Source organism: Rhinopithecus bieti, unplaced genomic scaffold (genome assembly GCF_001698545.2).
Source record: "Rhinopithecus bieti isolate Rb0 unplaced genomic scaffold, ASM169854v2 scaffold_2314, whole genome shotgun sequence".
Taxonomy (NCBI): Eukaryota; Metazoa; Chordata; class Mammalia; order Primates; family Cercopithecidae; genus Rhinopithecus; species Rhinopithecus bieti.
Window position 1 is genome coordinate 2,353,513 of NW_016803781.1, and position 12,552 is coordinate 2,366,064.

Sequence of the window (12,552 nt, forward strand, 5' to 3'; positions counted from 1 at the left end):
AAAAAAAAAAAAAAAAAAAAAAAAAAAAAAAACAGAATGGTAACAGTGGTTGCCTCTGGATGGGAGGGCTAAAGGAGATTGTATCTTTAGCTTCTTTGTACTTATATGAAGTTTCCACTGTTTTAATTAAAAATGTATTACTTTGATAATCAGAAATAAGTGAAATATTATGGGAAAAATAAAATAGCTGTTACACTCTTTATTCTTGTTCATTAAATGCTCAAAATGGTCCCTTTGGGGAGTATGGTAACAATGACCATAAAACAACCCCAGTTCTCTGCACGTTCCTGTATCCATACTCTGCAGTGACACTGCAGTGCCTCCATCAAGAAGTGGAGCCTGTTTTCCTACCCCTTGAATCCATGCTCAGCCTTAGACCTCTTGTGACTCACTGAACACAGTGGAAGTGATTTTGTGCAAGCCTCAGGTCTAGGCCTCAAGGTCCCCTGCCTGCTTCTGCTTGCTCTCTTGGAACCCTGCCCAGCACTATGAGGACAGTCCAGGCTAGCCTGCTGGAGGATGAGACATTTGTAGAGCAGGGACAAGGTTACCCCAGACAAGGCCTGCCTAGATCCGCTCACGACCAGCTGATCCCACACATGAGAGAGCCCCACCAAGACATCAGAGCCATCTACCCTAACCGACACCTGAATCTGAATCTGAACACAAGCTCAAGAACTATCCTGGACCAAGAGAGCTGTCCAGGCCATCCAGACACTTGTGAGCAACAACCAAAGATTTTTTCTAAACCACTACATTTGGGGGTAATTTATTATGTAGCATTACTATGGCAAATCATAACTGATACAAAAGAATTATCATCTCTGTTTTCCATGTAAAAAAATCGAGGGTCAGAGAGGGTAAGTGCCTTTCCTAAGGCCACACAGCCAATAAGCGACAGAGTTGGGATCAGACCTCAGGTTTCATCAGCGTCATCTGTTTGAGATTCATTTATGTTGGTGCTTTATTTTTATTGCCAACTAAAGAAATGACTATAACTTCAATACTTATTATTCTATATTATTGAACTGATGAACAATGTGGTCATTTTTAATATTCTGCAGTAGCACTTGTTGGAATAAAAGTGGTCACACCTTCAGGGAAGAAGGTGGGAGTCATATAGGGAACTGAAAATCCTCCCATTTTCACGTGGGTGATAGAGACACACGTATGTTCATTTGGGTAAATTCATTGAGCTATATGTTTCTGATTTATGCCCTTTTCTTTGTAATTTTTTTGTTTGTTTGTTTGTTTGTTTCCAGATGGAGTCTCTGTCGCCCAGGCTGGAGTGCAGCGGCACTATCTCAGCTCACCACAACCTCCACCTCCCGGGTTCAAGTGATTCTCCTGCCTCAGCCTTTCAGGTAGCTGGGATTACAGGCGCGTGCCACTGCGCCTGGCTAATTTTTGTATTTTTAGTAGAGATGGGGTTTTGCCATGTTTGTCAGGCTGGTCTTGAACTCCTGACCTCAGGTGATCTGCCCACTTCGGCCTCCCACAGTGCTAGGATTACAGGCATGAGCCACTGTGCCTGGCCTTATATTTTAACTTAACCTTTTTTTTTTCCTTTTTTCATGAGAAAATAAGGGCTGGCAGGATCAGGCCTGTACATGCTTCCTGGTTCACACATAGAGTTTCTCTCAGGTGCCTCCTAGAAGAGGAATTGTTGGGTTTTGGGGTGCATGTACCTTCAACTTTGTGAGAACCACCATGCTGTGCTGCAGAGGGGTGTGCAGCCCACTGCTTCCACCTACCCACAGGACTCGAAGGACATTCCCCACTCAGGCACATGTAGACTGACTCTTGCAGGAGCCTTTTGCTTAAGTGAAGTGGGAGAGGATGAAGCAGTCATCCCAAAGAAAGGACAGCCACGGAAGCAAGGCCGGGGGAAGTCCAAGTTTCTTGGTGCTTCTGGGCTGCAGGGTTCAGAAGGTGGTGGGGGGAGGCTGGGCTGTGGAGGGAGCAGTAGAGGTCTGGGGAGACAGGCCTGGGGAAAGGGCTTTGTTCCCCGGTGAACCGAACAGGGTGAAGCTGCAGGCTACTGGGGAATGGGAATCCCACACTTCACATCTGACCTCACACCCTCCACGGAGCTCTGGTGAAGGCCCTGCTTCAGCCCAGGCCTACCTCTCGGTATCGCTGCAGCGTGGAGACAAAGGTCCGCTGGTAGAACAGCAGCTGCAGGCGCTCATGGGCGTAGTTGTGGCACAGCTCCTCGAAGGTGGCCGCCCGGTCCTTGCCCTGGTGCCGGGGGTTCTGGAAGCCTGGAGAGTCCACCACCATGATGGAGGCCATGGAGAGATGGTGGGAGGAGAAGGATCTAGACAGAGAAGAGGGAGGTGGAATGTCTGAGATGGCGTGGAATCTAGGAGCACACTCATCCAAGCCTCCAGTAGAACTGGTTTCAAAACCAAGCTCGATTCTTACAGGCTGTGTGACCTCAGGCAAGCTACTTAACCTCTCTGAGCAGGGGTTTCCCCAACTGTTAAATAAGGATGGGGATGAGTAGGTTTATCCCAGGGACAGCTATAAGGACTAAAGGAATTAAACTGCCTCCCACTGGCCCAAAGTAAAAAAAAAAAAAAATGACTAGCTTAAGGTCACCCAGCAAGTTGGCTACCATGTGAAGACTAGGCCCTCCTTTTCTTTCTTCAGAGGCCTATTACAATCAAAAAACTATTTTATTTAATACATCAGTTTACAAAATTCTTCCAAGCTATCACCTCCTTGTATTCTCCTGATGAATCTGTACGGGTGGACAGAGCAGAGATTATTCACATCAAAAATCAGGACTTAAGAGACTTTAGAGCCAGTCACATGTGGGCTTCAATCCTTGCTCTGTGACAGAGAGGACGTGTGTCTCGGGAGAGTTGCCCAACCTCTCTGAGCCTCCACCGTCTCAGCCACCGTCTCAGTGAATGATGGTGACTAGCTCAGAGGGCTGTTGTGAGGGTTGGGTGTGATAGGTTTCCGTGGCTGTGAAAGCAAAATTTGCCTCGTGGTTAGTGCTCAGTAAATGCCACCTGCTATCATCACCATGAGTATGATCAGCTAGGAGCTTTGCAGGGCCCTTAGTTGAACCTTGGTTCTTCTCCTGTTTGCCAAGGTTTTCCAACTATAATATGGGGATAATAAGAGCAGCCACCACATAGACATGCACGAAGATGAAGTCGGTTATTTCTTGGCAAAACAGACACCTACTAGGTGCTTATAAATGCTGTAGTAGGTACTTTGATCATCAGTGCAGCATTTCACAGACGTGGCCTCTGAGAACCCAAACCTCGAAGCAGCTGCCCTTCACTGGTGAAGGCAGTTTCCTCCGCCAGCAGTTCATTTCCCACTCCCAGTACTCCCTTCTCTAAGCACGCACAATCCCCTTGGTTTCTAGATAATATGTCTGTGGGCTCAGATGGTAATTACTTCGGCAGCGTCAGAGGGGCTTGATTCTGTGTCCACGACAACTTGGAGAAACCCGGCTGCTCTGTTGCTACGCGCCAGCCTCATCCCTTTAACAGGATTTCAGAAGCCTAATTATGCTTTCTGCTTTCACAGAGAAGGAAGGCAAGCCTTTGCCTAGGCTCTGGATTAGCTCTGCTGAAAAAACGGCTTCAAGGGTTTCCAAGCATGGGCTCAGTGCCTTGTGCATAACGATAGAAAACGGAGCCTCCTCGGGCCTGCAGCCCCGCAGAGGCACATCAGAGGCACACCCCGGCCCACTCCAAACTTCTACCATGTTGCTCCCATCCCCAGCAAGACAATTTTGAAAAATAAATGGATGAGAGCAATGTGCTGGGCTATTCAGGGGGAACTGAAGGTATGAGATGAGAATGTGGCATTGTGTTTGCATCTCGGTTCTCTCCTTCAAGCTTTAGTCTCCTCCTCTGTACAATGGGTCCATGTGAGTACTCGGTGATGCACAGCAGGTTAAACAATTAGTACAATCCCTGGCCCTCAGTAGACATTCAAAAGTGCTTAGCTTTTATTGTTGGTATTTTTACAATCACTCTTAGGAAGAATTTGTTTTGTTTTGTTTTGAGACAGAGTCTCGCTCTGTCACCCAGGCTGGAGTGTGGTGGCGCGATCTCGGCTCACTGAAATCTCTGTTTCCCAGGTTCAAGCAATTCTCCCTGCCTCAGCCTCCCGAGTAGCTGGGATTACAGGCGCCCACCACCATGCCCAGCTAATTTTTGTAATATTTAGTAGAGACAGGTTTTCACCATGGTGGCCAGGCTGGTCTTGAACTCCTGATCTCAGGTGATCCTCCCACTTCAGCCTCCCAAAGTACTGGGATTACAGGCATGAGCCACCACGTTTGGCCAGGAAGAGTTATTTAAATTCATTATTTCTTTTAATCCTCACAATAGTCCTTGGGGAGAGAGCTATTGTACAGACGAGGAAAGGGAGATCAGAGAATTGAACTGATTTACTGACCACACAGCCAGTAGGTGGCCAAGGTGGAAACTAAATCCAGCATTGTCCACCTTAGAAACTCTCTCGCCAGCTGAAAAACTGCCACTTTGCTCAACTGCCCGGTATGTGAATTCATCTGTGCACCTGCAAGAGGCCAACTGTGTGCCTAGGGAAAGGCCCCGTTACCTGTTGATGAGTGAGACCACGGCCGCAAAGAGCTCCTGGTACAGGCCTGAGGCCATCCCCTCCACACACTCCACTCCTGTTATCTTGAGCCCTGGGAAAGAGGACAGAATCAGCATTCTCGGTTAGGGATCTTGCCTGGGGCCAAGGACATCACTGCAGAGCAGCAGGGGCCACTTAGCTTAGAAAATCCTTCTTTTCTTGCCACATCCCTCCACTGCTGAAATTATTTCCCCCAGGTTCTTAGGACAAAGTCTAAGTGTCCTATCAGGGCCTACAGGGTCCTATGTAACCTGCCCTACCTTCACCCCAGAGTGATCTCCTGCTCATCCCTCAGGACTCAGCCCAAATGTCACCTCCTCAGGAAAGCCTTCCTTGACTACCACCACCGCCACCACTAGGCCAATTCCCAGCTCTACGTTGCTTCTAATAGCACTTCCCATAGCATAATCTTTCTAGTACAGTTATTTTATTAACCTGTGTCTCCCTCATGAGGCTGGGTGTGCCCTGAAGATAGACCCTGTCCCTGGGTTTATTGACCTTTAAATTGCCAGTGTCTGGCATAGAGTAGACACTCGGTAAATGTTTATGATTCCTTTTCTGGAAAGAAATTTAGCTATTTTGTATTAGAAGTCATAAAATGTTCATATAGTGGGACCTAATCATTTTACTCTTAGGCTTTTATTCTAACGAAACAGTCAGAGAAATAAAGCTTGCTGGGGACATAGGTTCTTCCAATTGTTGATTAAATTGGCAAAAATCACTTTTTTGAAATGACTTGAGTGCTCAACAATAGAAAATGGGTTAGGTAATTTGTAGTCTGCCCATACAAAGGAATGCTTAAAGTCAGGTATGAAGAATATTGAATGAGATTGGAAAAGTGCCTACCTAGAATGTCAGGAGGAATATAAAAGCTCAAAAACTATAATTACAGTTGTGGACTCGATTTTGCTCTAACACATACACACACACACACACACATGCACGCACGTATACGCATCCCATTACAATCACCAGCCTTGATTAGGGTGCATTGAACAAAGCAGAGTGAGGAGTGTAGGGGGTCAGATCACAAATTATGTCCCTTAAGTTTTAGTTCTGTCTAAAAAACTGAAAACACAGTTTCCAAATCGGTGCGCACTAGTGCCTGGAGGAGTAATTCTGCTTGTACATTCCAGGCAGCCCACTGCAGCCCCGAAAGCATTTCCCACCCCTCCTCTGAATCCACCCCCAACCTGGGCTGTTGCTAGGCAACCCGCAGCCTCCCAGCCTCTCTCCTAAGCCTGAAGGTCCCCTACCTGCTTAATGTCTACTCTTGAGACCTCAGCCTGAGAGGTTAACTCAGACTCACAAAGTGGTGACTGCATGTGTCTGTGCCTGTGTGTGATGCGCCCATCCTTAAGTATGTGTGTGGTGTTTGTGCCTACGTTGCTCCGCTCGCTTTGTAGGGCCATCGATCGCATATATGTGTCGCACATATGTCGCTTGTTTCTATGGATGTTGTGTAGTGTGTCCTCGTCCTATTGTGCCTCGATAGTCAATGAGCCATAATACGATGTTGCACATGTTTTGAGCAGCACACACCGCTGCCACTCGCACAATAGTTGCATCGTGGGTATGTGTCTGAATAGAGTATGTGGGATTGCTACTAAAAGTTGCTGATTTTTTTGATGTGAAATAGGTCTCTGCTCTGTTGTTCCACCCGTACAGATTACACCTCGATGTGTGATTCTGTTTGGATGATTCGTAATATAGTGGAGCGCGAAGGTGTGCATACACAAGTGTGCTGTGCATATGTGTGGTGTGTGCATGCTTCTGTGAATGTGTGTGTATGTCGAAGAGGAGAGGTAATCTTCAAGAAAACCACAGCTCACACCAGAGCACAGATCTGAAAGGAGACATAGAGGGCCAATGGGGTCCAAGTGACATTAGCCCCCATGCCAAAGTCCCTGGACGGTGGAAGCAATGCCAAAAGTGCAAAGGAGCTCCAAGAGACGGGTCCCAAAACCACAGCTCACAACACTTCTACTCTTTAATCCCAAACTCTGTTGTCTCAAGGATAGCAGCTCTTAGAGAGCTCCCAAAGATGCACAGAGGCTGCAGACTTGGGACTTGGCAGATCACATCCTTGCAGGTACAGTACAAAGTCCTCCTGCTTTTCCCCCATGGCAGTTCAAAACGCCCTCATTCTTCCAGCTGCTCAGGCCAAAATCCTAGCAGCCACTGCTGGTCTCTGCCCTTCTCTTAGGGCCCAAGCTAACGCCTCAGCTTGTAAACTAGACCCTGAATCTGTCCCCACCTGCCCCATCTCCACAAGCACTTCCCACCGCCACCTATCACCTGGTGATTTTTATAGGTTTCCAGTGGGTCTCCCTCCTCCCACTCACTCCCCAACCTTCATCCAGGCTGAGCTTCTTAAAGCCAAATCATGCCGTCCCCCTGCTGAAGGCACTCCATGGCTTCCCAAGGGTCTGAGAATAAAAACCTTCGTTTATAAACCCTTAGTGAGCTGACCACACCTTGCTCTCCACCCTCATCTTCTCCCATCCGTCCACCTCGCACCAGCCATTTGGGCTTTATTTCCATCCCTCAAACAGAAAGACTAGCCTTTCCCCTACCTAGTAGGTGCTCAACAAACATGAAATCCAATGGAAATGCACTGGTCCACTGGCCCTGCCCACGGCATCCCCTCCCCACAGCGCGGAGCTCCCTGCCAGGTTTCAGCAGCCTTCATGACCACTGAACCGAGGTAGTTATTTGAGCATTAGCATTGACCAGGTAGAAACAATGTCCCTTTCCACCCACGATGGCTTCCCCTGCACCTAACACAGGCCTTCATAGCGTAGGCCCATAACAAATCTTTGATTAAAAAAAGTTAAAGAATGCTGGTGTATCCCCAGGAGCTGGCCCAGAGGGGGCCCAGCTCACCCAGAGAGGCAGCAGCCATGTACCTGAGCTGGTTTCCTCGTCCTCGAGGTCCCTTTGGCTTGGCCCAAACGTCATTTGCTGGATGATCTGTCGAAGGTGGTGCTTGAAGGTGGCCGTGTTCAGCTCCTCATACTCGCAGCCGAGGGCCTCAGCTGCATAGTTTGCCCACTCAAACCTCATGAACTGCTTCCGGCCCACTGCACAGGGGACAAAACAGAGGCGTGGCAGTGAGGCCCTAGGCATGGGGTGGATGAACGCCCAAGAGGACCTCAGAGAATCTCAACACTCCCCCAATCTCCAGGCCAGCCCCATCAGCAGGGAGCTTGGACAACCGCCCAGGCCTGGGCCCCTAGGCAATGGCCCTGGAGGAGTCAGCTTTCCCAAGAGACTTGCTTATCAGACTTCCTCGCCATTTGCATTTTTGCATTACTTACTTGTTCTTTCTTTTTTTCTTTTTCTTTTTTTTTTCTGAGACGGAGTCTCGCTCTGTCCCCCAGGCAGTGGCGCCATCTTGGCTCACTGCAAGCTCCGCCTCCCGGGTTCACGCTATTCTCCTGCCTCAGCCTCCCGCGTAGCTACGACTACAGGCACCCACCACCACTCCCGGCTAATTTTTTTGGATTTTTAGTAGAGACGGGGTTTCACCGCGTTAACCAGGATGGTCTCGGTCTCCTGACCTCGTGATCCGCCCGTCCCGATCTCCCAAAGTGCTGGGATTACAGGCATGAGCCACCGCACCTGGCCTCCATTGCTTACTTTTTCAAAGTGATTAAAAATATCATGGGGAAGCACTCTAAATGTGAAATTGGGGAATGGTTAATAAAATTATGATTGATTCACCCACCCACGTATCCATTTACCTATCCATCCAGGCATGCACTACCCCCTGCAAGCCGCCTACCTATCTTTCAACTCCTCATCCAAATACACATCCAACCATCTAACCAGCTATCTGCTTACTCTGTACATGTTGACTAAGCTCCCTCCATGTGACAGGCACTGTGTCTGCCACCGATAAGCAAGACAACAAGGTGCCTGTCCTCATGGAGCTTATAGTCCATTGAGGGAGTGTGACAATAGACAAGTAAACAAATAGATAAGATCATTTCCGGCCATAAAATTATAAAGTTCCCTCTGCCCTCTGCCAAACAGAAACTAAAGCAGGGTGCTGAGATGAAGAGAGACTGAAGGAGTCGTTTGGCATCTATGGTGGTCAAAGCGGGCTCTATCTGAAGACGTGATATATTAACTGAGCTATGAAGGGTGAGAAGGAGCTACTACATAAAGAACCAGGGAAGTGCTTCAGAGGTTGAAGGAGGAGGCAGTGCAAAGATCCTGGGGCAGAAATGAGCATGGTGTGTTAAAGGAATGCCAAGCAAACCCGTGTGGCTGGAATGTAACGGGGTGGGGAAAGGAACCAGACAGGATTAAAGAATCAATGGAGAGCCACTCTCTGGACTATTATAAGGCCATTTAAAATTAGCAACAAAGACCCTGCATACCATGGACAATGCTTACATTTGAATGCCAAGTGGAAAGCAGATTAGAAAATGATGTCATAGTATGACAACAACTGTGTGAATCATTCTAAACTGCTGTAAAGAGTAATAAAAGGGAAATATAGCTAAATATTAACCATCACTGCTAGGTAAGGGGATTTTATATTTTCCAAATTTTTTTACCATGGTTGAGCACTAATTTTTTAATCCATATAAAAATAAAATAAATGACTTTTTTTTTTTTTTTTTTTTTTGAGATGAAGTCTCTCTCTGTCGTCCAGGCTGGAGTGCAGTGGTGCAATCTCAGCTCACTGCAAGCTCTGCCTCCCGGGTTTATGCCATTCTCCTGCCTCAGCCTCCTGAGTAGCTGGGACTACAGGTGCCCGCCACTACAGGCGCCCACCACCACATCCAGCTAATTTTGTTTTTGTATTTTTAGTAGAGATGGGATCTCACTGTGTTAGCCAGGATGGCATCTCCTGACCTCATGATCTGCTCGCCTCAGCCTCCCAAAGTGCTGGGATTACAGGCGTGAGCCACTGCGCCTGACTAATAAATGACTTCTTAAAACAAATAATAGTGCCATCCTTAAAACATTTTCACTAACAAATACATGAAAAAATGTTCAACATTACTAATCACCAGGGAAATGCAAATCAATGCAAATCAAAACCACAATGAGGTATCATCTCACTCCAGTAGGATGGGGTGACAAAATACAAAAGTGCTGGCAAGGATGAAAAAAGAAAAAAAAGGAACTATTAGACGCTGTTACTGGGAATGTAAACTAGTGCAGCCACTATGGAGAGCGGTATGAAATTTCCTCAGAAAACTATAGATAGAAATACCCTACGATCCAGCAAACCCACTACTGAACATTTATCCCAAGGAAATCAGTACATCAAAGAGACATCTGTACCCCAGGTTTACTGTAGCATTATTCACCATAGCCAGGAGAGGGAATCAACCTAGGTGTCCAGTAACAGACAAATGGGTAAAGAAAATGTGGTATATATACACAATGCAATACTATTCAGACATAAAAAAGCATGAAGTCTTGTCATTCATGGCAACATGGATGGAACTGGAGGACGTTAAGTGAAATAAGCCAGGCACAGAAAGACAAATATCACATGTTCTTTATTCATATGTGGAAGCTAAACAAAGGTTTATTTCATAAAAGTAGAAAGTAGAATAGAGCATACTAGAGGCTTGGAAGGGTTTGTTTGGGGGTAAGCGGGTGGATAGGGACAGAGTTGTTAAAGGACACAAAATCACAGCTAGATAGGAGAAATACGTTCTAGAGTTCCATAGCATTGTAGGATGACTGTAGTTAACCATAATATATTATATAGATTCAAATAGCTAGAAGGAGGATATTGAATGTTCTTAACACAAAGAACTGATCATTGTTCAAGATGATGGATACTCCAATTACCCTGATCTGATAACTATATATTACATGTTTAGAAACACCACTATGAACCCCATAAATATGTACACTTACTATATGTCAACTTAAAAAAAACTAAAAAAAAATTTCTTTCATCTCTCATTTTCCTATAAATGTGTTTCCTTCTTTGAAATAAGAATCACAGCCGCCAACAGAGATTTTTCAGTCAATCAGAAAGAGATTATGAGGGCCCAATTCTTCAAGCAGACAGCCTGATGAGCCAGTCTGGCTTATGGCAAAATTAGAAATTTGGAAAAGGACTTTATCTAGGACTTTGACCCTACCCAAGGAGGAGGTCTGGCCCCAGTCACCAAGGGTATTACATCCTTCTATGTGCCAATTACTCTGCACTGGTCACAAGAGCATCACTGTATTATCCTCATTTTATAGACTATGTCATTTTACAGATGATGAAACTGAGACTCAGAGGTAACATGGCTAATTTTTAAAAATCCTGTCACTTTCAAAAATGATGGAGAAGATGATGATGACGGTGATGATGATGATGATGATGACAGTGATGATGATGGTGATGGTGATGATGAGGGTGATGATGATGGTGTGATGATGATGGTGATGGTGGTGATGATGATGGTGATATGGTGATGATCATGATGCTGATGGTGATGATGATGATGGTGATGACAGTGATGATGATGGTGATGATGAGGGTGATGATAAGGGTGATGATGATGGTGTGATGATGATGGTAGTGATGGTGATGATGATGGTGATGATATGGTGATGATGCTGATGGTGATGATGATGGTGATGATGGTGATGATGATGATGGTTGGTATGGTGATGATGGAGATATGATGGTGATAGGTGATGGTATGGTGAGATGTGATGATGTTATGGTGGATGATGGTATGATGGTGATTGGTGATGGTGATGATGATGATGGTGATGATGTGATATGTGAGATGGTGATGGTGAGTGGTGATGGTGATGATGGTGGATGGATGGTGGTGATGTGAGTGAGGAATGATGATGGTGATGAAATATGAGATGGTGATGGTTATGGCTGATGATGGGGTGATCGATATTATCGAGGTGATGATGATGGTGATGATGGTGATGTGACGACGATGGTGATGATGATGGTGATGATGGTGATGGGATGATGGAAGATGGTGATTGCAGGTGGATGATGAATGATATGCAAGGTGAATGGGATGGTGACTGATAGTTGATGATGAAAGATGGTGACGGTGAATGATTGGTAACGATGTATGGTGGCAATGATGGTGATGAATGGTGATGATGATGGTGGTGATGGTGATTGATGGTGGTGAATGGTGATCATGGTATGATGATGGTGGGGGGGGGGGTTGATGAAATAGTGTGATGGTGATGATGACTGGTGGTGATCGGAATGACTGGACTGGATGGTGACTAGACTGATGGTAGATGGTGATGCGTGAGAATGATGATGGTATGATGGTAATGATGGTGGGATCGATAGTAAATATGAGTGATGATGAATGCGGATGGTGCAATGATTGGTGATGATGATGGATGATGATGATGGTGATGGTGATGCAGGGTGATGGTGTCAATGGTGATGATGAGTGGGATGATAAAGGTGATGGGATGATGAATGGTGGTCATAGTATGGGATCATGATGATGGTGGATGATGGTGATGATGATGGTGGATGGTGACTGATGGGTGAGTGATGAATGATGATATAGAGTGATGGTGTGATGGTAATCGAGCGTTATGAGAGGTGATGGTGTCAAGATGGTATGAAATGATGGTGATATGATGGATGGGGATGGGCTGATGAGGGTGATGATGGGATCATGGTGGATGACGATGCGTGGTGATGAATAAAGGTTGATGGTTATGATGATGGTGTGATGGGATGATGTGATTGATGTGATGATGGTGATGTAGTGCGATGGATGTAGAGTGGTGGTGATATGAGTGATCGATATGGTGATGAGGTGGATGGTGATGTGAATGATGGTGATGATAGTGATGGTGATAGTGATGGTGATGATAGTGATGATGATGGTGATGATGGTGGTGATAATGACGGTGGTGGTGGTGATATAATGGTGATGATGGTGA

General features: G+C 46.1%; 1 protein-coding gene across 3 annotated transcripts in view; it reads right to left on the reverse strand.

Annotated features, from left to right (window-relative positions):
• MYO18B (myosin XVIIIB) overlaps positions 1-12,552 on the reverse strand; it is a 289,444-nt gene that overhangs the window by 218,044 nt on the left and 58,848 nt on the right. For all 3 annotated transcript variants that reach the window (XM_017853159.1, XM_017853151.1, XM_017853143.1), the window contains 3 exons: positions 7,545-7,718; positions 4,597-4,687; positions 2,128-2,320 (listed from right to left, as the gene is read on the reverse strand). In XM_017853159.1, coding sequence (XP_017708648.1) covers positions 2,128-2,320; positions 4,597-4,687; positions 7,545-7,718 — 458 coding nt within the window. The remainder of the gene's footprint in view (positions 1-2,127; positions 2,321-4,596; positions 4,688-7,544; positions 7,719-12,552) is intronic.